Source organism: Myripristis murdjan, chromosome 4 (assembly GCF_902150065.1).
Source record: "Myripristis murdjan chromosome 4, fMyrMur1.1, whole genome shotgun sequence".
Taxonomy (NCBI): Eukaryota; Metazoa; Chordata; class Actinopteri; order Holocentriformes; family Holocentridae; genus Myripristis; species Myripristis murdjan.
In genome coordinates, this window is record NC_043983.1 from 24,488,806 (window position 1) to 24,516,673 (window position 27,868).

Genomic DNA, 27,868 nt, shown 5'->3' on the forward strand with positions numbered 1-27,868 from the left:
ACACACATGCACACACACACATGCACGGACACAGATACACACACACACAGAAAGACACACTGAGCATGCAGACGTAGATGCAGATTTTCATGCACAGACAATAAAAATCAAGACTAATTCTAGATGGCCGTGCCTTTTGGACGTTATAGAGTGGTTGTTATATACGACAGCAATGATAAATGTTTTGAGTCATACTGAGGAAACATGCTTGCTGTAAAATTAGCAATGGACAAGGACAAAGAGGCAAGAAGGTATGCACAATAAAATATATACCATCTGGAGTGTTGAGCTGCATCCTAATATGTGCACTACCCAGTGTGTGTGTGTGTGTGTGTGTGTGTGTGTGTGTGTGTGTGTGTGTGTGTGTGTGTGTGTGTGCTGTATAGGGTACAGAATAAGCAGAACTTGGAGCAGACCCAAGTGTCACATCTGAGTCAGCACCCTTCTGGTGAGTCTTCTGAGAGTCTCTCTCTCTCTCTCTCTCTCTCTCTCTCTCTCTCTCTCTCTCTCTCTTTCTCTCCCTCTCTCTCTCTATCTCTCTATCATCCATCCACACATAGCAGCTACAGCATGTCAACCTGATATGTAACTTAGCACTGCTGATATACAGTATATAGTGGCTTTAATAGTGATGTGGCACAAAGTAATCGTCTATCGCAGATCGCAGGGCTTCTCCACTTTCCAGCTCTGAGAAATTGAGTCTCCTCCAGGAGCCTGGACTCATCAAAACACACTTGTCCTCGTGTCAAAGTGGGGATCATAGATCCATTTTTGCATCTCAGCCCATGATTTAAGGAGACAGGTTAACTGAAGCTGTCCCTCAAATGTGAAAATCCACATTTGATTTGAAAGTAAAAGTGTCATTTGTGCACATGTTGATTTTTTTCATGTGACATTTTGTACTTCATATGTAAATGTTCCAATTTATAGTAAATATGCATGTAAATGTATTTATAATTTTGTTTCACAAGGGAAGTTTCACATTTTCAAAAGACTAACATATCCAAAAAAAAAAAAAAAAAAAAAAAAGTGGTTTGAATTCATATACTGTGTGGATTTGCATGTGACATTCAATACAGTTACAAAATGTAAGTCCCTAGGCGAAAATCATTTCACAATCTTTCAAATGGAAATGGATGCTAAAAGACATTCTGGGATTAACTCTCATAATTTATTTAACTGAGAAAATCAATGGATTTTTTTTTTTAAAGATAACATTTTGCAGTGAAATGGAGGATGCTCACTCTGGATTGATTTCTGCTGTAGACTTCCACACCAAAAAAACACAAAGAGGCACACACCCAGTCTCGAGGGAACGCATATGATGTGGAGAGATGCTGGCTGCTCATACAAAGTTTCTAGAGTAATCACACAGAGAGAAGCACTCCCTTGTTCCCATCACAAACATTACTCATTAACACATCCTTCCTTCAGCCTCCATTCTCTCTCTCTTCTCTCTCTCTCTCTCTCTCTCCCTCCATCCTGTCCTCCTTTGCCTCTCACTCTCCTCCATAAAATGGAAGCACCTTCCTGCAAACCTCTCTTACATTTGACACAGTTCTTTGCTGAACTCCAAATTTAGACCTTTCATCTCTGGATGCACAGGCCTAACATGTATAACAGGGATTTATTTCCCCACGGAATAAAGTTTCTTCTTTTTGAAGTCATGCACCATGTGATCCAAAATTCCCAAAACTCAAATGGGAGTTTGTAGAATCCTCTGAACTTATTGAGGGCCGTAATCCTTCAGCCTAAATGAAAATATGAAAATCACCAGACTGAAGTTTCACATGACAACTGGTATATGGAAAAACACCATATGAGAGAGGAAAAATTATTAAAGTGAGGCACTCATTTATTACTACTGATATCATCCCATCTGTCCTCTCAAGCCTTGTGACCTTTAACTGGCAGCAGGCCTCTTTTTCACATCCTGTGAAAATGTGTTGCAAAGTACTACTGTCTTCAGTTTGTTTTTGTGTGTTTAGGGGATTTCCACTTAATTTGTCTGCACAGTACAGAGTGTATTGCTTGGTAAGAGAAAAAAAGAGAGAGTATTATGTGCAGCAAAGGTTAAAAGCCCTAATCAAATCACACACCATGTTCCTTAACCCACCAATGCAAATTGACCCTTTTAGCAGCTGAAGTTTACTTTCCCTTAATTTATTTACCGCATCGTAGGCTAATGTCACGCAAATGCTATTTAAGCTTAACTCAACCATGTAGACTACACTGTCTGTAATGTCCGTATTGAGTGATACAAACATTATGGAAACACTTTAAGAAAGGTAATACTTTACTTTAACCCCCTCAATGAATCATTTATAAATAGTGTTTAAACAATTAGCTAATGCATTCACTCTATAATATAGTGCTAAGCCCACAGAAGTATATCATGAACACATGCGTGAAAAAATGAAGACTTTTTGCAGAACATGCCAAACAATGCTCTCCAAAAAAAGCTGTTAACTGGTTTATTTCTAAATGTTTAAAGGGTCATACCAGTGATTTTCAATTCTTAGCCAGTTTACCCACATTTTACTTTGCAACAAACCATTTTGCAGATCACACAGGGGTACTAAAGATTTCACAACATATAATTAAGGTCTCTCGATTTTCATATTTGAATTTTTAGTTGCAACACCCATCATTTAATGTTGTGCATCTGTTTGTTGTTTTGGGGGCTATTTTCCACTAGGGAGAAAATTTCACTCTTCCCATTTTCAAGACAACAGTGCTGCTGCTTTTAGGAAAACTAATGTGGATGAGTTTATTGCGATGAGTCCCGGAAAGTTAATTTCCATGTTGTGGTGGAATGACTGGAAACCAATGGCTGGATAAAAGGTAGCAAAGTTAGCTTCAGTGGTGCATGGCATCTGCTCTACACAGTGAGTATATACCTCGTCCATGAATTATATATATATATATTGTAGATTAAACATGCAAGTATGGTCCTTTACTATGGAATAAATTGCAACTGAGAACTGAACTGTAGTTTAATTCAAAACTGACAGCCGTGTAAGTGAGCCAAGGCTAAACTGGACTATCTTGTCTGACACCTGTACAGGTACAGGGGTAGCTGAAGGGGCTAACTCTATAGTGACTGAACAGGCTGCTTCAAATATTTCCCATTACAGAGGAAACGATCCCATCAACAGAACAAGCACCTCTCCAAAGTCACTCCTCCTCCCCTCCTCATCTGCCACTTCTGCCTCCTGCCGCTTTCATCAGAATGACCCAGAGAGAGAGAGAGAGAGAGAGAGAGAGAGAGAGAGAGAGAGAGGGGATGACTGAGAGAGGGCTGGAATGACAGGAGGAGGAGGGAGGAGGGGGAGTCAAAAAGTGAAAAAGTGAGGGAGGAAAATTGAGGAGGAGAAGGGGAAAAGAAAAAAAAAGTCCTCTAGCCATGGCCAGATAGATCAGTGGGTTGTCTGAATGTGTCTCCCTCCTTTCACAGCCACAACCTTTATCCCTCAATATCCGGCTTGGTGTGAATGGGACAGATGGACACACTCACGCCATGACACGGAGACACAGAGTTTGACAGACACACACACAACACACACCGCACGGTGCTAGATCCCAATACAACTACTGCACTATGGTGGGCTTTGTTGTGTCGTGGACCTGAATGACTGTGGCGTCAACCCAGGCTCTAAGCTGCTTAATTATAGATGCTGCTGATGAGACAGGGAGTCTATGATTAATCATCTACTATAGTATAACCAGATGAGCTTGCCACCGCCTTGAATAGCAAGCAAGAGTGTATGTGTGTGTCACGGCTTATAAGGCCATGAGGTGCTGTACGTGCAATCTAAGTTAAAGACTTCAAAAATGTATTATAAAAGGACTACAATGTTAGCAAGGTTTTTTTTCATATGGTAGCTCTATATTTTAAATTACAATTGATTTTGAGTCAAAACGCTTGGCCTTGTTTGAAAGCGTGAAAACTGGCCAATTTGTAGAGAGTATTTCTCATCGGACCAGGGTCCTGAGGCTAGGCTGAATTTCTCCTTTGAGTTACAAGGGTGAAAATTTTTGTTTTAGCTTAAGCAAAAGCCAACTGAGAGTACACTGTACAGCCTCGCATTTTCCAAAGAAGAGGACTGAATTGGCACTATCCAGGCCATCTATTATTCAAATCACGTCACTAAAGCAGCTCACATCTACATAAGAGCTGTCCTGAACCTATAGTTGTTCGGAAAGTTTATGAATCTGTTTGATACCTATGATGACAGCACCGTTGGACTGTGAAAGCCTAAAAGACAGATATGACATTTAATTTATTAGGCCCCCTAAATTTTGCATGTGTTCACCTCTGTAAGGCTGTAAGATGCATGCCTATGCAAGAGACTCACAAAGTGACTGTACTCAATTCAGTTCAGTGTCTTATTCTGGGTGGAATACTGTGCAAAGGACTATAAACAAGTACAGTTTGATCCAATCTTTAGACAAAAAAAAAAAAAGGATCAGATTAGACCAAAATTTCCCTTTGATATTATGGATGAGCAGAGTATGAGGGCCTCAGATGGTCTCATTCAAAAGCTGCAGCAACTGGACTGAAAGAACAATCACAGATGACCCGCTCACACTGCTAAACTAATGTTATAGTGTATGACATAATGTTGTTGTGCTATTGGTTATATAATGTTAGGAGTTGACTACTTTGTACTGTTGATGTCATATTTATTGCCAGACAAACCAGGTTTAATTTTATTTCTCAACTCACAGCATTTACCTGGAATAGTCATAGGCAAGCCAACATACAGCTGGATAGCCTTACTGGCGTTTCTTTGACATTTTAATAGTCTACCTTAGCTCTGTCTGTTGGTGAATGCAAGATGACTTTAACTGATTAAAACTGCTACAATTTACACTTATATACAACTTACACATTGAAACCTAGTTAGTTTTGAGACACAGATAATGTCTGGAGTATAGCTGCAAACATTCACTAACATTATAAACAAGTGAACCACTGGTAGTGTTTCCTTTCTTCAACATCATGGATGTCCCCTTCAATCCAGTTAGAGCAGCCTTTCATTTAGACTTTGTTAGATAATTTGGTTGTAAATTGTGCCTATCTCTTTCAAAGACCAGATAAATCCACCACATTGTTTTCTTGTAATTGCTATCTTACAGTGTTTCCCATTGTATGACATAAATCAGTGTGAAGAGATCCATGTGAAGAGGCAAATGCTTGCACACTGAGCCTGTTTTTGCCTGTCTATCATGTGCTTTTTCTGTCTCTCTTGCATGTTGTATCTGTTTGCCCTCCTCTCTTTTTTTTCTCTGCAGGTCTACATATATTTGTATGGCTGTCTGTCTGTCTGTCTGTCTGTTAGCCAGCCTTTGAGCCTGTCTGTCAGCCAATTGCATGTCTGTGGCCAGATGGATGTGGGAGTGTGCAGATCGGTGAGCAAGCTACAGTAACAAGCCCTGCTAATACAGACAACAGGGAACACTGCGATACAGCCTCTATCAGCTAATACAGCAGCAGCAGCCACACTGGGGAGACCAGCAACTTGCAGAGTGAGAGAGAGAGAGAGAGAGAGAGAGAGAGAGAGAGAGAGAGAGAGATCAACAACACAGAGAGCTTTTGCCATGGCCTGGTGAGATCAATGGTTTGTTTGAATGTGTCTCCCTCCTTCTAGAGCCCCAACCTTTATCCTTCAATATCCGGCTTGGGGTGAATGGGACAGATGGACACATAAACACACACAGGCAGAAACAGGAGCACACACACCCACACACACACCACAAAGAACATCCACAAGGGCCAGCTAGCCACAGAGACATCTGACACTGGAGTATCCCCTCCATCCCCTTTCCTCTTTTGCCCTCCCCATCCTCTGCTCCCTTTGTATCACAGAAATGCTCCTACTCCTCAGAGTACTGCAGTGAATATGAGGAGGGTCCAGGCTCTCTAGAGAAAAGCCTTATCTAAACTACTAACCTGCCAAAACTGAACTTCCAAATTACACCTAACTGCATCATCTATTTCAGATCAATCATGTGCCATGACCATAACACACAGAAAAACAAAGACAGCATCCATCCATCCATTTTTCCAAGTTTGTTTGCTATTACTATTGTTATTACAACAGCACAGTGGTGGCACTGTTAGTAGCAGTGGTAATACAAGTAGTAATAGTGGTAGTAGCAGTAAACCTCTCTCTGCATGCAGCTTTCCTACACAGGGAAACTTTGCTCTCAGTGAGATTTCCCTGTTTCAATAAAGGTGTCAGACCAAATAAATTGTTATGGCCAGCCTCCATAGAGCACGTGGGGGCATTTTCTGATGGACTAATGATCAACTCTGCAGTGACGGAACAGATGGAATTACATGTGCCATTGTTATTAAACAGATCAATTAAATATGTTGCGTAACACTTGCTGCATGGTCGCTTGGTTTTAATTTGAGCCATTAGGTTACTAATCCATCATCCGTGGCCAGTTAACTCAACATTTCAGTTTGTGCTTCTGCTGTTTGAATGCAGCTAGGGCTCTCAAATTATATTATTTGGCATACTACACTGAAATTCAAATGGTGATATGGCAAATTAAACACATAGCCTATAAAAGCCTATAAAAAAAATACATTTAATACTGTATGCACATAAGAATATGTTATCTTTCGAGAAATGCTTTGACAAAACTCAAAAATGTATGTTTGTGTGTGTTTTGCATTTTGTTTTTGCATATTTTGAAACATACCTGTAACTATAAGCATAAACTGAAATAAGTGAAATGCATTCTGGATAAACAGGTCTATTCCACAGGGAGTACACAACGCACATGCATATAGGACACATGGAAACATGCAGAACATTTCACACATTATAGACGTTTAGCCAAACACACATGCATGTAATAGTCCACTGGTTCCCAAACTGTGGTCTAGTGACCACTAGGAGCCCTTGATGGGTGTCCAGGGGCGTCCCAAGCAACGTGAGGTAGACTTTACTCTCACTATTGTTCACACAGTAGAAGAATGCATCAGGACTGTCATGTCAGCCCCCTCCCTATAGGCCGTATACAGTACGGTCAGGCCTGCGTAATTGTGTTAAAAGTCGTACCTAACAACTCAGATGGGGCTCCACAACGTAAAATCTTCATCAAAAGGGGGTCAGTGCTCTAATGCGGGTCTAGTGGGAGGGTCCTCGGCATGAAGGAGTGCCCACAGTCGGGGAGGACGGTGCTGGGAGTCTTACCTGAGCTGTCCATGGTGCTGCAGTCCTCCTCTCTCAGCGGGCCTGCCTTCGGTCCAAGGGTGGCCGCTATGGAGCCTCCAAGTGCGCTGCTGTTGCTGCTCCCGCCTCCGATACTGAAGCTATCTCCGCCGCTATCGACCAACTGCAAAGATTCATAGCCATCGTAACTGGTCTTTTTCTTATAGGCGCCCAGCAAGCTCATAACCGAAGGACGGAAAGAGAAATTAAAGACAAAAGAAGCCCAAAGCGTGGTCCGCCGCCGCCGCTGCTGCTACTGCTGGGTGCACCACATGTCCGAGAGGAGGAGGACGACGAATCCCCTCTGCTTTCTGTGGGATAAAGAAATATTCCGCCGGGTGGCTTGGCCTGCCTCTCTCTCTCTCTCTCTCTCTCTCTCTCTCTCTCTCTCTCTCTCTCTCTCTCTCTCTCTCTCGCCTATCTGGTTATCGCCTCCTCCTTTCTCAGCACCGCATTTTACTACGACGTTGCTACTGCTGCTGCTGTCGCTGTAGTCCCTGACCGATTTAAAGGGAAAATCCACCCCATAACAGCCCATCTTATTACTCCTGTATTCATTATTTAGACCCACCAATCAATATTTGTCTCTTTTCTAAATAAGATGCACTGAAATACGAGAGCAGTAATCCTATAATAAATTTTGTAAAGCAGTCTATATTACAACAAAACATGTATGAATATCATGGTGATACCATAAAAGGTAAAAACAAACACGAAAAGCAGGCTACAATAAAGTCACTGTAAACTCAATATTCAGCACCACTGATACACTTGTAGTCACTGCAAGGAATGTTATAGGCATATCTACATCCTCCATACAACACTCAAACAGTTACCATAACAAGAATATTATGTTACAGCTCAAAAGAAAAGTTATTTAATTTTGATCCTTTATCAGCCGGCAGCAGTCATAAAGGGTGCTTTAGTAACTGGATGTTTGTGAGTTTTGCATTGCAAAATGCATATTCAGATGTAATTTACATCATATGGGAAAAGTAGAGAGCAATAGTTGCTGTAGAATTAGTATAAGACAGATGCACTGTACAGTAACTATAGACAGTCAAGAGGCAGGGATTGAAACAGTTAAACAATGTGATGAAGTAAATTGTAGCACTATGTGATTTTTCTTAGAACAATGGTCCCATGAGGAAAAAAGGGTAAAAGCAGGGCGTTGAGGGAGAAGTTTTAAAAAGCCTCTCTCTCTATGCCCTGCTTTTCTAATTATAAGAAAGTAGCAAATCACAAGTGTGCGTGCAGAATAAGAGTAAATTTCTCATTTGTGCCCTGGCCTGAAAATAAATGAATGTGGACCCCTGGTCTCTTCATAATAGAGGATTGAAAAATGTCTTTCAGCCAGCATTGCAGGACAACAGCACCATGCTTTGTCAGTCTGGGGAAGCACTTGACTCACTCTGATTCATTAAGGGTCTTCTCTGGCTGTCCTCCAGAAAAAGATGTAGCAGCCTCTGATGGTATTTGACTCGCTATAATATCATCAAGGTCCAGCAGAAACCTTGTATCCCTGGTTTTGCCTCTTTCATTTACACTATGCATGAAATGTGTGTTAACAATGTGTGTGATCCAAGCCTTAACACTGATAATGAAATTCAATTAGCATGCAATGAAAATTTTCAAAATATAACTTAGTCAATGAGTGGCTGACTTTTGTGGACATACAAGGTTTCAACCGAACAGTGATGGCATGCTTCCTTTCCTGGCCTTGTCCCCTGGCAACGGAAACCCTGCATGGTTTCTGGAAAGAGGACATGAGCCTGGGAAACTCTTTTAGGAGGGCAGACTGGGACTCCAAGCACAGCAGGAAGGGAATGTCCGAAACGGAGGAGCGATACCCCCACCATAACCGGACGCAAAGTGCTGTCGCTCTATTGTTTGGAGTGAACTTCCTGTCTTGTTCCTAGCCATGCTTGGAAAACACTCGCCAACACTTCCCCCTTGATGTTGTTGGATGTGTGGATGCCAGAGAATGTTAAGCAAACAGCCTTCATACAGGTGCAGCATAGAAATCACAGTCCCTGCCATGCTGGAGAAAGATCAAACAAGGTCCATCCACCAAATCACAAAAACCTTGAGCATAATATATAAAGCAAAAAACAAATATTCAAAAACCTATATCTTTGTAATATGAAGTACTTCTCATTGATAACACTGAAAAAACCTTTGGCCTCTGAATGCCCTTAGCTGTGCCCTTAAAATGCACAAGATTGAAGTCTGTTTTTAATCCAAAGCTATCACTGTGTAGCTACAGGCCAGTGTAGTGTCACTGTAATACATGTCAAAACAAAAGTAAGCATACTTCTCAGACCAAGGGCACAACTTGACACCTCACATGTTAGACATCCTGCATCTTGTGAATTCTACGTTAATGAAATACAGTATGTTATAGTTTAACAGAGACGGTGACACGGGTTAATGAGCATTCATCTCATAAACAAACATTTATAGCCCTTAAATTCTTCCTTGGCTAACAACATGGAGCACAAATTCATTTTCACCTGCATGCTGGAAAAATGTTTTGAACCCAGTGATCAGTTCCTGTAATAGATTTGACATTATGACACTGCAGTGACACGATATTGACTACGGTCTCTTTGTAATGACCAAAAGGTAGCTTTTTTTTTTTCTTGTCTCAGTGGATTTACCATTGTCCTCAGTGACAGACAGAGGATTAATGATTATCCCCCCACAATAGTTAAAGCAGAATCCTGGAATCTGGTGCACTGGCTATAGGATTCACTTGACAAGACAGACGCACATATCTGCTGCTTGATTGAGAACAAATGCATGAGACTTGAATCCTTAATCCGAGGATTGTTTTTATTGTAAGATTCATAAATGTTGAAACAGCTATTGAACTATTGAACAACAACTGCACCCATGCTATGATAGATTTCTTACATATGCTGTTGTGGCAGATGGCCTAATGGTTAGGGGGACTGAGGACAGGAAGATCACAGATTCAACACCCCCAACAGCTTTTATGTCCAGCCTGTTGAAATGTCATTAAGCTGACACTGGTCCCCTTCTTGCTTGGCCTACTCACTCTAAGTCCCTTCCTTGAATTGTGAAATAATATCTTGATCCCTTTGCCAAGAATGAAAGCTTATTCTTCCAGTACCCTCAGCTCATTCCGTCTTGTTTGATAATCAGACCCTATGCTTGAAAGGATGTATTTGTATCGTCTATTTATGAGACTACAATAAACTATTACCAATGCAACAACCCTGAAAAATGCACAACATCTATTAGTCTGGAGACGCGTGGATGAATTAGTGGCTATAATGATCAGCATATGAAGGCACACCGGGCTGTGTTAAGCTGCTCACGTGACGTGATGACGCCGGCGGTGATGTGACCGCGCGCTATTGGACAAAAAAGAGGAGCTGTCCCCTCACCAGATAACCAGACCTGTGGTGATGGTGATGATGGTGGTGGTTGATGATGATGATGACGGTGCTGCTGGCGATGGTAATGATGATGCAAAGGATTCCGCAAACCAATATCGAGGCTGATAACACCTCAAAATATGATAAGGCTATTTCTGAAAGTGAAAAAAATGTCCACGTCAAATTTCTAAAATAGGATTTGTGGACATAGTGGAATGCGTCATTGTAATTTCGCCTTTTGCTGGTGGCCTCAAAAGGCGCACTCAGCACAAACGTGAACTACTGGCGCTGTCAGTTGCCTACAGCTGTGAGAAACCCACTCAAATCAACATGGTCGCCCTCGTGATTCATTCAATCTGAGCAAAGGAGCGCATCTTTCATTTACGACTGCCATAAGCCAGCAAATGCCTCCGACGTGGTGCAGAGAAACGCTTAGATGCAGGGATTTGTGTTGTTACAGGTATCGATAAAGAGGGAGACCCCCCTCCCCCCCGGGTACAGAAAAACAACGCAAATGATGTCATACCTGATGATTGGGTGCGCACCCCCCCTGAAGGCAGGCCCGGAGCGCAATGGCAAGTTTCTATTTGGATGTTGGATGTTTATTTTTCTTTCGTAGGCCAAGTGACCACAAACGGAAAGCACTCATTTCAGCCCTGTGTCTTTTGATGATAACCCGTCTGACCGCCATGTAGAGATTCACTACAGGGGCCCGTTTAAAATCTCCAGGGGTATGAGGGGAAATCATTATGTAACATCTGAATCCCGGCTCAGTCTCCCTGTCTTCCCCTCTATCGCGCTTTCTCTGTCTATCTCTCTGGACTGATGCACAAGAGGGAGGCTCGCTAACTAGAATGTGTCGTGAATCACATCAAATGGTGGAAATAAACACTCCCGCAGAAAACCATACCTCTCAATTCGCTTTCTACCATTCTCCTAGGAGCGCCGTCTTGTGCCGTGGTGGAGATGCGCCTTGGACCCCGGCTCCGCTCACAGACACCGACCTTTGGTTTGTCATTCACTGCCAGTCAAAGGTCAAAGCGTAAAGCGTCCTGTTAGACACAATCCTGTATACAGACCCCCGGTAACTACCAGTTAACCTGTCAGTCAAAATACAGTGATAGCACAGCGCTACGACATCATCATATCATCACATTTTGGCATATGAGCAACATACAAGGTGCCGCGGTTGGTAGATCTCTACACACTGTGGCTGAGCGTCAGCGAGAGGGAACCGAGCCTCTTGGATATTTGAGGATCTGTACAGTAGAAACTGCGCCGCTGTGCGCCGCTGAGCGCATCCTGCAAGAGGTGTCAGTGTGGCTGAACCAATAACAAACACAAACCAGCCCTGCTAAAACCCGGGATGGACTCCTGAACCGGAATGCACTGGATACAACATAAGGTGAATATGCAGAGGGAAATCTGTGTGCTCCCAAAAAAGATTTGCAGAGTCATCCTAGAATACAAGGAGAAGAAACTGACAGTCGACAATATTAAATAGGAACATTTCAGTGATCTCATGCAGGAGATACAAAAACACCATAAAGTACAACAAGGCCATTAAAAAATCATTACTGAGTACCCCACATAATATAAATCTCTATAAAAATATTTAGAAATGCCATCAAGTACATATAGTCTCTATAAACTCACTACTGGATGTCATACACAATATCAGTTTTATAAGAATTTATTAATTTCATAATAGTCATATGTTTTCACTTTTTGTATGGGGGTATGGTATGGAGGGTGACTGTCCAGTTGCTGTGTAACAGTAGGGCAAATACCTGCTTTTGCAAACTGTTATAATTTTGCCCTTACACTCTGGAGAAACTTGCGTGTTTTTTGCCACCACACACCTTTTTTTCAAGAATGCAAGCTGAGAGTGTAGGTATTGCAGCCCAGATATTACATAACTGGGTAAACCTGTCCTATTGAGACTGTGATATGGGCAAGCCTTGAGTATGAAACTATTTCATTTCCCAGTTCCCATCCTGAGAAGTGTCTCTCTGGAGATGTGATTTTTCTACAGAACTCCAAGGATGCTGTATACTGTGTTTCTTGGACACAACCACCCCCAGCTGATGTTGTGCAAATGGATCTATAAGCATCAAGCCTGCCTGGTTGATACATACAAAGGTATTGTCCGTACAAAGGTATAAATCCAGCAGATGAGACAAGTGGTAGCTGTGTAATCCCTGGAAGTACACACGAGGAGTCCCACCCCCTAATGCACATGGGGTTTATTTACAGGGAGGATTAGACCGGACTGGAGAAAGGAAGTCTTTGCATGTATTGGAGTGTCTGTGTGTTCAGAAAAAACGCCCTGGCTCTTGTGTTCGGTGGAACAGCTAGCCTCCCCCTGCTGCTTCCTGTTTTTTTTTTTTTTTTTTTTTTTATATCAAGATCTCACTGATGGAACAACAAAGGGAGGACCTTACTTAAAGCCTTTCATCCATTTCAAAGTTTCCCAAAGTCTGAGGAAGAGCTCATATTAACACTTTTTTATTTCCCCAGGAAAAAGCATTTCACTTACCTTATTTTTCAAGATGTTTCCAGGTGTGTGGATCTAGACGTTAGTGGTTCAGTTATATTTTTTTCTCTATATATCAATTATTAGGCATAAACTCTTTAGCTGTGGGACAAAGGAGTAGAAAAAAATCTTAATCTACCTTAATTTAGATTTTAATTATTTTGGAAATGCAAACATTGCTCATTTTTAAACTACATTTGAAACAGTTTAGTTTAGTTAACATTGTTGTAGTATTGATAACTCTTGCAAAAATGTCATTAATGAAATAATGCCATAAGTTATATGCCTGTGTGTGTGTGCCCATGTTGATTATGATAGGATTTAGGAATTAGACAGTATATCCATGGAGAAAGCACATCTCAGTCAGCTAATTCATACTAAACGAGACAGCACATTTCATTAAGCTGATGGCTACCTGCAATATAGGCTAATGGCTAATCCCAGCACAGAATGGCTTACTGTACAGCTTATGTACAGGTAGGTGTATCATACAGGTAGCCTAATCCTGTAACAATGTTGTTACAAAAGCACAAAGACACCAACAGTGAGAAAATATTTGTTTATTGTACTTGAGATGGGTCATGTTAGGACAGCAAACCGAAAAAGAAAAAAGGGCAAAAAAAAGATATTGTGGTATTGTGCAACAACAGGGCGCAACCACACACAGTTTAACCCATTCACAACCATTCACTGAACAGCAGAGACCGAGCCTCCAGGCACTTGGAAAATAAAAAGTACTGTAAATATGATGATGATAAACATATTCATATCACAATACACATTCATCCACTGATGCACAAATCTGTACTCTCTTGGTACACAGGCAGGTTTTGGACATGTTACATTCACATTGTAGGCATTCAGCTGACACTGTTACCCAAGTGACTGTGCAGCAGTAAAATCAATTTAATTTCAAAGATCATGGACATTTCAAGTAACCAGTATAAAGGAGTCACGAGTCAGAGCTAGTGTGATTTGTCTTACATGATTATCTTTGGTCTGTTTAGAATTCATCAATGATAGCATGAATGGGAGACTACTCTTCCACAGTAACTAACATCAATATATATACACATTTTTTTAATGAAAAATATGACATCAGCAGCCAAAGGGCTGCTTTAACCTCAGGAAGGAACTGATAAAAAATAAAATATTTTGGTCATGTCTCATCCCTGCAATAAGTGCTATGCTTTCAAGGCTTTATAGTGACTCAATACAGTGAGCAACCCTAAAATTATCAAAAAGTTCTAACCAGCAGTGACAAGAGTGTGTTTTAAGTGCGTCACGTTATTGCACAGTTCACTGGGGCGGAGCTGAAACATTAAGTTGTGCATTTGCATTTTAACTGACAAGATAAAGCTGTCGGATGAAAGTCAGGTCACTCAAATTTTGGTGATTTTCATGGTTTTAACTTCAGTTTAAGCTTTGCACATTCATCTGTGGGTTGAAAAAACAAACCCACAGCTCTTGGTTTGATAAAATCTTTCCAAAACAAAACAAAACAAAAAAAAAAAAAGAAAGAAATGGTCACAAACATAAAAAGAAATGTTTTTCTTAGTCCCTGAAAGTTGACATTGAACTATGTTCTCAAGGTTTTTTAAAAAAAATGTCTGTATACATAAGATGTTTTCATGCTTCAGTATCCTAAAACTAAACTAATACCTACTGAAATTATATCCAGCAATTGTTCAAAGAAAAAAAGAAAACATTTTAAAGCTGTTATATGAAGAGAAACCTCTGACATGTAGGTTTGAGTGCAAGAACAAAATGTCGAGACAACATTTCATATTTAAAGGAATGTAACAACACTGAAGGCACTCCAAATACTAAGCGCTGGTCTCCACTCGAGCTTCTGAGTGTGCCGCAGAGTGAGGAAGGTGTACGGGTTTTTGATCCACCTCGACACACCTAAACAGATTGGTCTGCTTTCTGTCTTGATGATTGCGCAAAACAGCATTCCAGCACTCCAGCACAAAAGTAAAGAAATGTTTTATACAGTGCATTACCATTTCATGAATATATTAGGAACTGATGAAGCCAAGGAATTGAAAATGAAATGACTGCAAACCAGCACAAGAGCCTTCTCAACACCAAGGATCCCCAACGTGGTAGCACATTTGAGAAGAGAAAAATCACATCTCCCCACTGACTAATATCTAAGATGCTAAAGTATGAGTACAGAGTATCATTAGTGCTTCCACTGAATCTGTCACGAAACCTATGGTGACAATAGCTGTGATAAAAATTTCACTCAGTGTATAGGTAATGGTTAATGACAGTTGCTGTACTAGTCTTTAGTTTTACAGTTAGGTCAATTATTTTTTGAAAACAACTGAAGGGTTTCAAGTCAGGCTATATATATATATATATAGCCTGTATAATGATGCACAATAATGTGTGTGCATGTCTGACACTAGCAATCATTCTACAGGCATAGGTATCACATATCTAATTTTGGAATGAAACTCTTCAGTTCTTAGTACTTTCTTGTCCTTTGTGGTAAAGCCCACCTAGCTGTTAGTGCAAGTATGTTAAAAAGTTGCCAGTTTATTGAATATGTTAATTTTGCTGAATAGTCCTGAGAATTTCTCATATGGCTGTTGTTGCCAATTTATTATTTATTTATAATGAATAAACCCTTATATACAGCCAAAAGAGGACAACTGCAAAGGGCAGCCTTCATACTTGGTCTCTCCAGGATTTTGGTGTCTTTTTTTTTTTTTTTTTTTTTTCAATTTTGCCCAATTTTGCCACAGCTTTCCTGAAATTGTGTTTGTATGCATCTACATTAAATGTGTAAAATTAGAATATTTGCGGTAAATGTGTGGCAATTAAAACACCTGCAAATCAAAAGAAAAAGTTACAATGATGTGCTTGTTGATAGATGCTGCCATAAAATTGCTAAGTTTTACTATAACTGTGGTCCTTCTCTTTGTCTAAAGGGATGTGAAGGTTTTCATACATATATTATGCAGACATCAACATTCTCATTTTGAGAATTTTCTGACTGCAAAATCACACATTTGAAAATCACACATTGAGGGAAAGGCCTGGATTTTGATCAGTTTCCTCGTCCACTTTTCTAACTTTTGTGAGACAAAGTGAATGCTGACCTCAAGATTAGCGTGTACAAATGTCACTGACTCCCACCAGATCCTCACTAGATGCTTCCCCCCGGCCTTTTTATACATGAGACGTGTCAGGGCATTGGGTTCTGGCAGGGGGTGGAAGGCTGTGTGTCGATCTTAGCGCTGAGGAGCGAGCTGATGTAAGGCCAGATCCGGTCTGTCTCTGTACCTGAAAATGAGTGCAGGATTCCCTGTGACCTATGGAAAAGAGAACAGAAAAGATTTTCAAGAAGTTTGGTTAAAAAGTAAGAGTTTAATTAATTGATTAAATGACTGATTGATCTACATCTGACTGATGGATCACACTCTGTGATTGTAGCATGTCACAATCAAACAAAAAGCCATTCAGAGAAGTGTTTACTGACTTGTATAGGTCTATGACAGGCTTGGCCACGTCTTTGTAGTGTCTCAGTCTGGCCACCAGGGCTTCTGGCTTGTCGTCCTCGTGCTGAATTAGTGGCTCCCCGGTGATGTCATCCCTGCCCTGGGAGAGGAACAGCACTGTCACACATGGCACAGTACACCAGCACAATGAGGGCAGACAGGAGAGAGAGCACAAAAGAGGGCACAGTACAAGGCCTTACAGTGCAGGTATATGAGACACCTCGTCCACACTAGAGGCGTTGACAATGACAGTCCCAAAGACTAACCTTTCAGCTTACAGTTGGTGAGTGCCATCATGTCTGACAAGTCTAACAATTCTCTGACATGACTGTTAAGATCATCAATGCTTGAATCTATACTTCAGATATTTGTGTGATCAGAACTGAAGATTTCTTGCAAAACAGCTGAATCAGAAGACTCAAATGGTCTTGGAGGAATACATGAGCTTGCCCTGGGCATTGTGGAGGCCCAGCGGGCATAGGCACATGTCATGTATTAGTGATATCCTGGTGTCAAATTCAGCCTATGTCACATGCCATCTCCTCTTTCTCCCCCATTGCGCCTTCCTGACTATCTCTCTCTTCATATACAGTCTAATAACACAGGCCAGAGACATGACATGATTGTATTTTCTGACCTCTCTATGCACTTGTAGTGTGGTTGTAAACCACTCTGCACTGTCCCATAATCTAACAGCCAGAATGCAAAAACCACTGGCACCCACTGATTGCAATGAAGAATGTTAAGAATGCTGACAAGTCATCTTTTTACATTAACAGTGCCAAGGGTGTGGTGGAGAAAAGTACCAGAGGCTAAAGGGAGGCTGGGTAACTCATGGTCAAGCCATCATTTTCACAAGCATGTGCCCTGCTGAAGTGTCCCTGAGCAAGACAGAAACAGCATTGTGCTATCACTGAGCAAGATGGGCGTTGATCTCTTTGTGGATGATGGACAAACAAATAGATACATTTCTCCTCGAGGGGATCATTAAAGGTTTCCTGTGTAGTTTTCCTTTGCTACTTTATTCTGTTTACAATGACAATTTCTCAACAAAACACACATTGTGTGTTCTTGAGGCCATTAAACATGTTGAATGCATTTCTTACCTCAGAAGAGATTCACAAAGCCTTATTTTGGAATATTCTGAAGTTGCATTGTTTACATTGGCATGTTTCATGTGTTGTCCCCAACCTCATGTCATGCTGGAGGAGCATGTTATGTAAACATAACAGGGATTTGGGTTTCTTGGTGTGCACTACAGCGCCACTAGTGGCCACAAACTACACTGGGAATCACAAAAAAATTCTACTGGCATTTTGAGTAAAATGTCCCATCTGGAGCCACATCTAGTTTCCGGACCTGGACTTGCGGAGGGTTGAAGCCCATGTTGTAGACTCTGCCGCTGGCCGGGTGGATCCAGCGGTCACTCAGTCTGTCCTTCAGCGTCTCGTAGGGGATGTTGAGGCTGATGACCAGGTCCAGCTCACACACACTGTTCAGGGCCTGGGCCTGTGCAAGTGTCCGAGGAAAACCTGGAAGATAGCAGGCTTTTCTATAAAGGGCAGTCAACTTTGTAACACATTACCACATAAAATCTTTTACTACAAGGGTTCAGTGTGTGCTGAAAGCAAACCAGAGTTGTACTTATCTTTATCCAGTTATTTATTTATCACATTACGCTTTTCTTTTTATGCTACTATGCTATGTGCAAGTCTTTTTTGATGAAATGATCAACTGTATTTAGAGCATTTCATTATATGCATTTTAATCTCTTCCAGTTTCATATCTGCAATGTATTGTGACTTTCACTTGTACTATGCATGTAAAAGCCTAACTAGGGACAAAAGTTGGAAATTAGCAATAGCTATAAAATATATGTGCAGCACATAAATGTCATGTTTTTTTTTTTTTCTGGAACAATGTTAAATTGCATCGTCTCTATCAAGTAAATGAATAAAAAAATAAAAGCTGGTGTTAGGAGAGTGTGTGAGGGCAATTGTCACTAGAGAGGAGACTGAGTGTGAGAAAAAATAACAATAATAATGATAATTATAATAAGCAGTTAGGCTTCTTAAAGCCCAATAAGTCCAAATTAATTAAAAAGATTAATCAATACATTACAGGAGGTTCAAGAAAATCTTTTTTCCCCATATTAATACACTAATTTATTCTGCAATAGGCTCTCGTGCCCTGTGACTCTGATTAGGAAATCTAAGCAGATCATTCACTATATTGTATAACGTTTCTATCATGCATTGCAGTTTAATTATTGTGTCTCTGTTACTTGTGTTGTACAACACACATTAACAGAAAAAGTAGTGGGCTAGATGTGTAGCTGCAGTAGTATTACCAGTATTCACGGTAAATGCAGCTTTTGATTACATTTAGGTCATGCTCGTGTAGTAAGATAACCTTCTCATTACACATAAGCTACACTATACTGTCATGAGTATATTTGTAGGTTACATTTAGATAATATATTGCTGTGATTAAAAATAAAAAGTAATGTGATACCTGAGAGAGAGGAGAGTTGCGTAAATGTTTACTGGGAGGGTAGGTATGTGATAGAGGGAATGAAAAGAGTGAGTGACTGAATGAGTGAACGAGTTACAGAATGCAAATATAAATGCGTCATACATAAATGAAACAAATTTAAAAACTAGAAATTTAAAGAAAACTCAAATCAATATCCAGCATTGCTGCAGTAGCCGCAGACACCCTTTGCTCTGTCCTATCACGGTCAGGAAATGTCACACTATATCTAACACAAAGTGACGTGACAGATGACAGGCTGAGATGAGGTGTGTGTGTGTGTGTGTGTGTGTGGGACCTGGGTACTGTTTTCTCTTTGTGAGCCACTGGATGTTTACTAATGCTAGTGGTCAGCCAAGAGACTGTGTTTACATTAGCTTCAAGGACAGATATTTAACATCAAATCATTTTGCTCTGTCTCTGTTTGGCATGTATCTTGAAAAAGGCAGATAATGTTTAACCTGAAGAAAGTCATGGTGATCTGCTGTTTTTTTGTCCTTCTAACATCTCATTACTGGGAAAATCATCTGTCATTATGCAGAAAATTAGGCAAAGTGAAGCAGCCTGTAGTCAGGAGTGATTTGACCTGTGTTAAAGCCTCAGTAATCGTTGTAACAACTAGTTAAAACCTCCAGTAATTAGGCTGTTCTGGAACTGTATCGATTTGTGTAATTTGTTTTACTGATTTCTGTATTTGTCTGCCTTGTGATGGCCTGGCAACCTGCCCAGTGTATTTCCCTGATCTTCTGCCCATTACATGTTGGGAGAGACTCTAGTCGTCTGTGATCCTGATTAGGAATAAGTGGGTACAGAAAATGCATGGATGAATAAAAGAATGAATTTTCAAAGCAAAATTAATGTAATGTAAAATGTTAAAAATGAATTTGTTACCAGGTAACATTGCACATGCATTATTTAGAAGTACGGGTAACAGGTGGTGCCTTACTGACTTCCACAACACATTAGCTCTTGATGGATAGCTTAGAACAGTATAACATAAGGGAAATAACACAGATGACAGAATAAAGGTGCAGAGAAGAACTGTCTCTTACAATTCAGCCTGGGCCTGGTGCTTTCAATGAGTCAATATGTAGTTCCTCATTAGTGGGGAAAAAAGCCCAAGGGGACACTGGAGCACACTGCATGCTTCATTTATTAGGTGCAAAGACTAATGTTTTGACACCAAATGTGTCTTCATCAAAGTCAAAACCTGGTTTTGGCTCTTCATCAGAGTAAGTGACAGGTGACAGTGACAGTGACTGCCTAAGAATAAGAAATGTGTGATGACAGAAAGAAAAAAACAACTTTTAATTTGCACATGCTGCACACTCAAGCTTAACAGGAAACCAAACAAGTGGCCTGAGACTTAAATATCTGACCAAAGACTTTGGTAAGTGACACAAGATTTTCAATTAAGATTCACAAATCTGGGAAGGCAGTGCCTCGGTATGAGTAGGAACATCCACTGCAGGCAAAATGTATAGTCAATCATGATGTATCAGTGGGCTGAGGTGCAAACCACTGCCTATCTCATGACCTCTGTCTATTACCTCCTCTATTTCTTGTCACTCTGCACTGTCCTGATGTAAATAAAGTAAAGAAATGTCATAAAATAAACAAAAATAAATAAAGAGTAGTACGCTTATTTAGTTTGGAGTAGAATAAGATCTTATAGATTTTTACTTGATCCATTAACAAAAGATTTGAAGTCCCAGTGCTAGCTGTGGTTCTTACCATCCAGCAGCCAGCTGTGATTTCTCAGCTGCTCCAGTCTGGGCACCATGAGTCTGGTCATGACATTGTCAGGCACCAACAGGCCTCTTTCTACATACCTCTTCACCAGTATGCCTGCCTCTGATATGCAACAAACAGAAAAACATAGTCAGTACACATCTATGTAGACAAAAAAAACAGATGACGAAACAAGAAAAATCGGCTGATTGTGACATTTTAACAAAACAAAACAGACAAAAATATGTATATATGTGAAACAAGATAGGAACCGGCATTTGTATTCATTAACTGTGGGAGTGATTAAAAAAGATCATCTCATCCTGGCACCATTCAAAAAGAACATCTTTGCAAATTGTTCATGTATTATCTTTTCACACATTGTTTATCTAGTGACCATGGTTGGTAAATCAGTTAAGATCCTCAACACTGGAGCCATATGACTTCCTCCTGTCTGTCACGTCCACGCATTTAATAACAGGCCTTCTGAAATCCTGAGACACAGAAAAGGCAACAACCCTATATTGAGGTCTTCGGTCATATCCAATATTTCTGTAAGAAAAAAAAAAAAAAAAGAAAAGATCACCATGTTTTTTTCTGAAAGAATTATTAACCTAAGATTAGATAGTATAATCTGTGGCCTTCCATGAAAAAAAAAATTTTTTTAGAAGCCAAAGAAAAGCAGAAATTTTGGTTACTGTATCAAGCAAGGCACAACCTTGAACTTTTTATTAAGGCAACCAGGCACATGTGTTTTCACTTACGCTGCAGAAATGAACTCGAATTTCATGCTGGGCGTACAGACCTTGGCACATGTCATGTATAAAATGAATACCAGTTGGGCAGCTAAACACTCAGAGGATCGATGGTGCAAAAGGAAATTTTGTGAAATAATGACAACCAAAACCTTTACACCAGTCTAATTAAAATACCACTGAATTGAAGTGTTCACATGTGTTTTCACCATGGCCTGCATGGGAGAGTCACATAACTCTTAAAAGTCTCTCCCCAAGAAAGCGAGAGAGAGAAAACTCTCACTCAAGTCTCATGCAGTCAAGCTTCTTCCTTGTCAGTGAATGAACTTTGTTTACATACAAGTGCTCTTCCTCTTGCTGCTCTGGACCAGGGGCTGCACACATTTTTCCATGATACAACATATTCTGCTACATTTCCCACCTTTTTGGTTGAATTTTCCAGCCTATGTGACAACTACCACTATGACTACCACTAATACTACCATATAATACCACTATTAGTGATACAACTGCCAGTGCAACTACTATGCCTACTACTACAACTGCTGTAACTACTACTACTTACTGCTACTTGTAATAATAACAACAATACATGTCATAATCACATTTATACATGTAGCCTAGAGAATGATTTGCTTTCACCAGCTATTTTTTGTAGTCTGTGGGTCCTACTGATGGAGATCATTGTATGTTTGTGTACAAACGGACCCTACCTGTATTTGCTGCTATGCTCTCCCGCAAATAGTGGCCACTGGACAGGTACTGTAGCCCAAAACTTTCTGCAATCCTCTTAGATATGGTTCCCTTCCCAGATCCTGGTGGACCCATGATAGCAGCTCGGAACAATTTGGCCATGTTCTCCGCAAAAACAGCCCGCTGGTGAAGAACCAAGGAGATGCACAAAGTGGCTGTTCCTTTTCCGCATAGGGGGTTTGCGCTGCGTCAGGACAAAGTTAAGCAGCCGTTAATTAAACTCCCAATCAGTCACATGCATGCGCAATCTAACAAGATCCAAAACCCGGATAGCTGATAAACTAGTTTTATCTTACCAACGCAAATTTCAGCCTATCTTAGGAATCTGCGCGTCTTTGCTTCACACAAAGACCGTTCTCTACGCACATTGGCTCTCCAGCAAAGCAGAAGCTCTATCAAATCGAAAAGTTTTTCCCCCTTTTTTTCTCTCAGCACCCCAATGGGTGCATTAGGCTCGCCTACGTCTTTAAGAGGAAAGATTTTTCTCTGCGAATGAATGGGGGAGTCTCTACAACGCCCTATTTTTCTGCGCGCATCATCCAGAAAAAATGCGGATGACTTGTGCGCAGGAACTTCGCAGGGTAATCTGGTTACTGTAGTCTTACAGTGTGCTTAGCCTGTTAGTGTGCATCACAGTAATTTCCCTTATGAAAGTCAACCACAGTGATCTCATATAACAATTTTCAAGGGCACATACCAAGGGCAAATATAACAGGAAAACTGATCCTTACACCATAAACACACCATGTCACTGTAGCCTATGTGGAAGAAGAAAGAAATGAGGACAGAAACACAAATAGGGCCAATCTCTTGAAGGGCATGCACTTTTCCTTTTTTTTTTTTTTTTTTTTTTTTTTTTTTTTTGAGAACGTGGACTTGGAGCAGCGACAATAAATTCATTTAACACTGTTATTTTGCGTGTATTGGTCATATGGGCTGTTATAAATACCCTCAAGTAGCCTATTGCAATTGTTGCAACAATACCCAATACCATTTACATTCTCTTCGCATATAACCAGACTAAACATGATATCCAAAAACAACGATTTTGGGCACTGAGGAAATCTGCCTCTATTTGCAGGGCCTGGACATTAAATTATTTGCAAACCCATTGCGCATCTACATTGCCAAAAAAAAAAAAAAAAAAAAAAGTCATGTAGCTTTGTGTCATCCTTAAGACTTTGTTCAAACATGTAAAAATATGTATATATATATCTGCACGTCTGGGGAGAGACAGTCCCACCTTTAATGATGGTTCACTTTTTTCATAAACTCTCCTGAAACAGAAGTGTCACTGTCGTGTTGACACTTCTGACAAGGTTAAAGATGATCTTTAACCTCGCCAGATCAAGACGGATCACTGATGATGTAACCTGATTCTAGGAACTTATAAATTTGTTTTGCAGTGGAAACAGATTTTCAGATTTCCCCGCCACTGTGTTAATGGCGATTCCGAGAGCACATCGTAGATTAAAAGAAGTGTTAGGGCAACTCAGATATGCATGGCATCCTCCTAATTGGTTAATTGGTGGGCTATCCCGGTATTCCGCCACTTGTTGACAGCATGAATCGGTGATCAGAGCATGCAGCCCATCGTGTCTCATGAATGGCTCTGCACCTCTGGCAACAGGCGCAGAAAAACGCACTAGACGCTGTCAGTCTGCGCAATATTTGCGGATGGGAGGAATACACTGAATATACTTGTTGCAAGCCATACGGCGGCGGCAGTGTCCCAGAGCTGTCAAATACTGCGCACAGCTTTCAGTCTTCAGTCAGAGGAGAAACCAGACTAATCCATCAGACGAACAACTCGGAAGATTAACCATTTTTTAATCAAAACTAGTTTTTGCCTCTGCACCCGGAAGCCTGATTTTTTTTTAAACAATCATGATCATTTTGTCACATGGCTTAGGAGATTTCAATAACAACAAAAAATGGCGACAATCACGTTGCTCTGTGTGGTCTTGCTGCGTCATTAAAAATATTCATGTAAACACGGGGAATTAAACGGGAGATTCGCAGGTAAGTACGGCGAATATTTGTCATATATTTAACGGCGACGGAATGTAGTTAAGAATAAATGATTACAGTTTGGATCCTTGCACAACATGGTATTTGTTTTTACCTAGAAAAGGGGTGTGTATAACGCTGGGCGTCAACGTTTGGCTGCACAATAATAACATTCAATACGATAACATTGTACTTAAATGCTGCCTTTGGGCATTGTGTAAAAAGGCATGTTTAATAAAAAGCAGGTATGCATTATGTAGTCATATCAATAACAACATGGTGTAGGTTTGGCAACTTTTGTTTATTCAGGCTGGGGAAAACAGCAACAAGCTTGGGGCACCCTGCAGAATTCAAATCTCGCTGTTTACCCTGTTTTAAGTCTCCAGTGTGTCGGAGAGGGATTGATCAGTTTACTACAGCCTGTTGCCTCGCTGTTAATACAAGCAACCCCCCGTTTATTTACATTAAGGGTTTATGCGATATGGGAGCGTTTTCGTGCCGGAGTAGCCCCACTCTCTAATGATAATAGTATTGAGCTGTGACAGTGCTTTGGTTTGTGTCCTTTCTCTTATACAGCACATGCTCCTTTATTGTCCATATATGACATGAATTTGTTGGCCAGCGTCCTGTGCAGCGAGACGGGAGCGGGGCTAATGGAGTTGTTTACATGAAGTGCGGAGGGCGGACTGGCGAGGGGGAGGAGCCGCTACGTCGGCGCGCGACGCGACCGGACTGCTCTAGAGGCTTCTCGCGCCGAGGGGGGCGGAGCCCAGGAAAGAATCATAACAAGTCTGACGTCACTTGGCCTTGTGGTTGGTATGAATTATGTAGTTTCTTTTTTACCAAGCCCTAACAGGAAAGGAGAAAAAAAATCTCTGTGGCATACCAGTAATTGTTTTATGAGATGATATTGAAACATTGATGGTCTTTCGTTTGGGGGGATCTGCAGGAGAGCAGCAGAATCTCAAGGAAAACACAAAACAACAAAGACTATGATATTGATAAAGAGTGAATAGCATGCATGATGATATAATAAATAAAAGTGATATGATAAAAATTGGCAAGAGCATGTTCATAAGCAGCAGCTTGCTACCAAACATTTTCCAAATTTTGCAGCCTGCAGTAATCATGTGCACACAGGTGGGCTTATTGCATCCAGTTCAAGGGCACATGTGCAAGTTGTGCAAAAGCAAATGTACATTATTAACTGTCCACCTCTCAGACTCACATTTGGGGCTAACATGAACAGAATGCAATCATATAAAAATGTTTTAGCCTTCAATGTTTTCATTTGTTCTTAATGTTTGACAGTATGAAAACAGTTCATTGTTAATAAATATTTTCCTTTGTGGTTCACAACATTTGATCTTTGCAGAAGAACGTAACCACTTCATGATGATAATTGCATACAGTTATTCAGCTACAGTATGTTATCGTAATAATGTCTTGTCAAAACGTCATTATGAATTCCATACATCCACAAGCACATTGTTCATTATAAAAAGTGCTCTAGTGTCTAATTTGCAAGATGCAAAGCAACAATTCAACATTTTTTTAATCGATTGTGACCATTGCTTCCATGCGTTCCTCTGAACTAGTTGGCCCATGTTTTAATAAGTCTCTGCAGTAATTGCAGAAATAATACTCCGGATAAGCCTTTTCCACTTTGCCTATATTAATGGCAAAAATCATGCACACTTAATTTCACACTGATCAGATCCCTTAAATTTCCATAGTCTGCAGTTCCTTTAATTGGCATGATCATGATATAACATCATGTGGGAGCTTCGTCTTTTTCTCTTTTAAGTCCCTGCACTTGCTGTGGAGTCACTGATACCAAATCTAGACTTCTCTGCCTATACAGATAAAACTGTTGGAACATGGAGAAAGGCTGGCTAATCCAGATTTTTTGAGCCTGCTGTGACTGAATCATCACCACCTTTCTCTAATTTGCTCAGATTTTCCAGCCTCCGGCTCCCCTGGGCTGGCCATATACGTTTGTTTTGATCACCTAATGAAAATGATAGAATATGTTGTATCTTTTTCGTTTGATTTAACTCCACCGGTTTGTTTTTATCGTCAAAGCTCCTCAGTGAGCTCCGGGCAATGATGGTGACCGTAGGCTGGGAAGATATCATATTTTGTCTGTGGACCTTAGCATGTTATATTATTTGGTGTACCAATTGTGGATGAGTTATATGAGCACAAATGAAACACTGAATGTACCACCACCTGAGACTTACCAAATAGGGGAAAGCCTGTGTGTTGTTCACCTGCTGACCTGGCAGAGTGAATATGGACGGATGTCGGATGTCACCAGCAGACACACAGTGGAGAGAAGCCACGGACTGCTAGATTTGACAGGCTGCCCTGGTTCAGTTATCACAGTGCTGATGCTGTCCCCATCGAAGGTACAGTACTGTGATAACTGAAGGATGGCTGCCACCTTGACACTAGAACAGTGGATCGAGGCGTGTTCAGCAAACGTGCAAAGGACGAAAAAGCAGGTGGAGATCTATGGGCATGTGTTGGAACAGTGAAAATACATTGAAAAAAGAAGTTTCCCGTATATACAGTATGTCTTCCTTTGTGTATTCTCCATCAGAGCAGTGGATATGGCATGTTCAGTGATGAAACGTTTTGACTGTTGTGTGCTGAAACACAACATGACAGTAAAAACCTATAAGGTAATATTGCATTGAATCATATTGTATTTTCTACTTTTCTACAGTATAATAAAATAATACATAAAATGTCTTTGAATGTGTGTATTCATTCATCTTGGTGATATATTTGTTTGCCTCATTTGTTTTCTATGTAGTGGCTTTTAAATGTGTTTCAGTGGTCCTTGAGTATAAAAAAAATGTCAACAGTTATGTAGTGAAAAAAAAGCAAAACTAGTATACAAAGTATTGAAAACAGAATTGAGATGACTTAAAACCCTTCATTATCAGCTCTCTCCGTAATCGTCCTGTTCCATTTTCTGTTATCCAAAGGATGATACAGACATATACCATGCAGAAAACTGCTTCAAAATCCAACTTTAATTTGAGAGCTATGTTGATGCTCTGCAGTGTTGTCAGCAGAGGGAGCTGAAGCTGTATGGATGTGTTTTGCAGTCCACACAGCGTGAACACTGAACCAAGTCTGCTGCTACTGTGCTCCTGTCTAATCCTGTGGAACCCCAGTGACAAATAGTTTAATGGTGTTACGCAAAAACAAAATAAAGTGATTCGCCATCATGTGCCTAATTATGTAAGCCGGGTATGTTAAAAAAAAAAAAATGTTTAGATAATGCAAAAAAACTTAATTTTTATTTCAAATATGTTGAATTTTTAGCAATGCAACTGATTTGGCAGCAGCAAATGAAAATAATGTAGAAGTGGACATGTTCCAGTGTAAC

At 40.5% G+C, this 27,868-nt stretch overlaps 2 protein-coding genes and 1 long non-coding RNA gene across 10 annotated transcripts in view; 1 reads left to right on the forward strand and 2 right to left on the reverse strand.

The window, feature by feature from the left end:
• The window catches only part of dnajc6 (DnaJ (Hsp40) homolog, subfamily C, member 6), a 44,130-nt gene extending 32,358 nt beyond the window's left edge, over positions 1-11,772 (reverse strand). For 7 of the 8 annotated variants that reach the window (XM_030049599.1, XM_030049597.1, XM_030049595.1 and 4 more), the window contains exon 1: positions 7,215-7,644. In XM_030049599.1, coding sequence (XP_029905459.1) covers positions 7,215-7,416 — 202 coding nt within the window. In that variant the 5' untranslated portion in view covers positions 7,417-7,644. Of the gene's footprint in view, positions 1-7,214; positions 7,645-11,546 lie in introns of those variants that run through there. The other variant, XM_030049600.1, reaches the window with a different exon arrangement.
• Positions 11,773-13,717: 1,945 nt separating this feature from the next.
• ak4 (adenylate kinase 4) lies at positions 13,718-22,978 on the reverse strand. The gene is made up of 6 exons (XM_030050172.1): positions 22,752-22,978; positions 22,416-22,639; positions 20,951-21,070; positions 18,044-18,216; positions 16,666-16,784; positions 13,718-16,498 (listed from the first exon to the last, which is right to left on the reverse strand). The coding sequence occupies exons 2-6, from the start codon at positions 22,555-22,557 to the stop codon at positions 16,372-16,374; spliced, it is 681 nt and encodes a 226-aa protein (XP_029906032.1). The 5' UTR covers positions 22,558-22,639; positions 22,752-22,978; the 3' UTR covers positions 13,718-16,371.
• A 1,209-nt stretch (positions 22,979-24,187) lies between these two features.
• Positions 24,188-27,222, forward strand: LOC115357361 (uncharacterized). Its single transcript, XR_003928103.1, has 2 exons — positions 24,188-24,477; positions 25,042-27,222. It is a non-coding gene; the product is annotated as an uncharacterized LOC115357361 (long non-coding RNA).
• The last annotated feature ends 646 nt before the right edge of the window (positions 27,223-27,868 follow it).

What these genes read in the sequence shown, in the direction of transcription:
- ak4 (XM_030050172.1), bottom strand. Translation starts at nt 22,557, where the DNA reads ATGGCCAAATTGTTCCGAGCTGCTATCATGGGTCCACCAGGATCTGGG. An exon ending in GAGCATAGCAGCAAATACAG is followed by an intron (nt 21,071 to 22,415) that starts GTAGGGTCCGTT and finishes GTTGCATATCAG; the next exon opens with AGGCAGGCATACTGGTGAAG. An exon ending in TCACAGCTGGCTGCTGGATG is followed by an intron (nt 18,217 to 20,950) that starts GTAAGAACCACA and finishes GCTATCTTCCAG; the next exon opens with GTTTTCCTCGGACACTTGCA.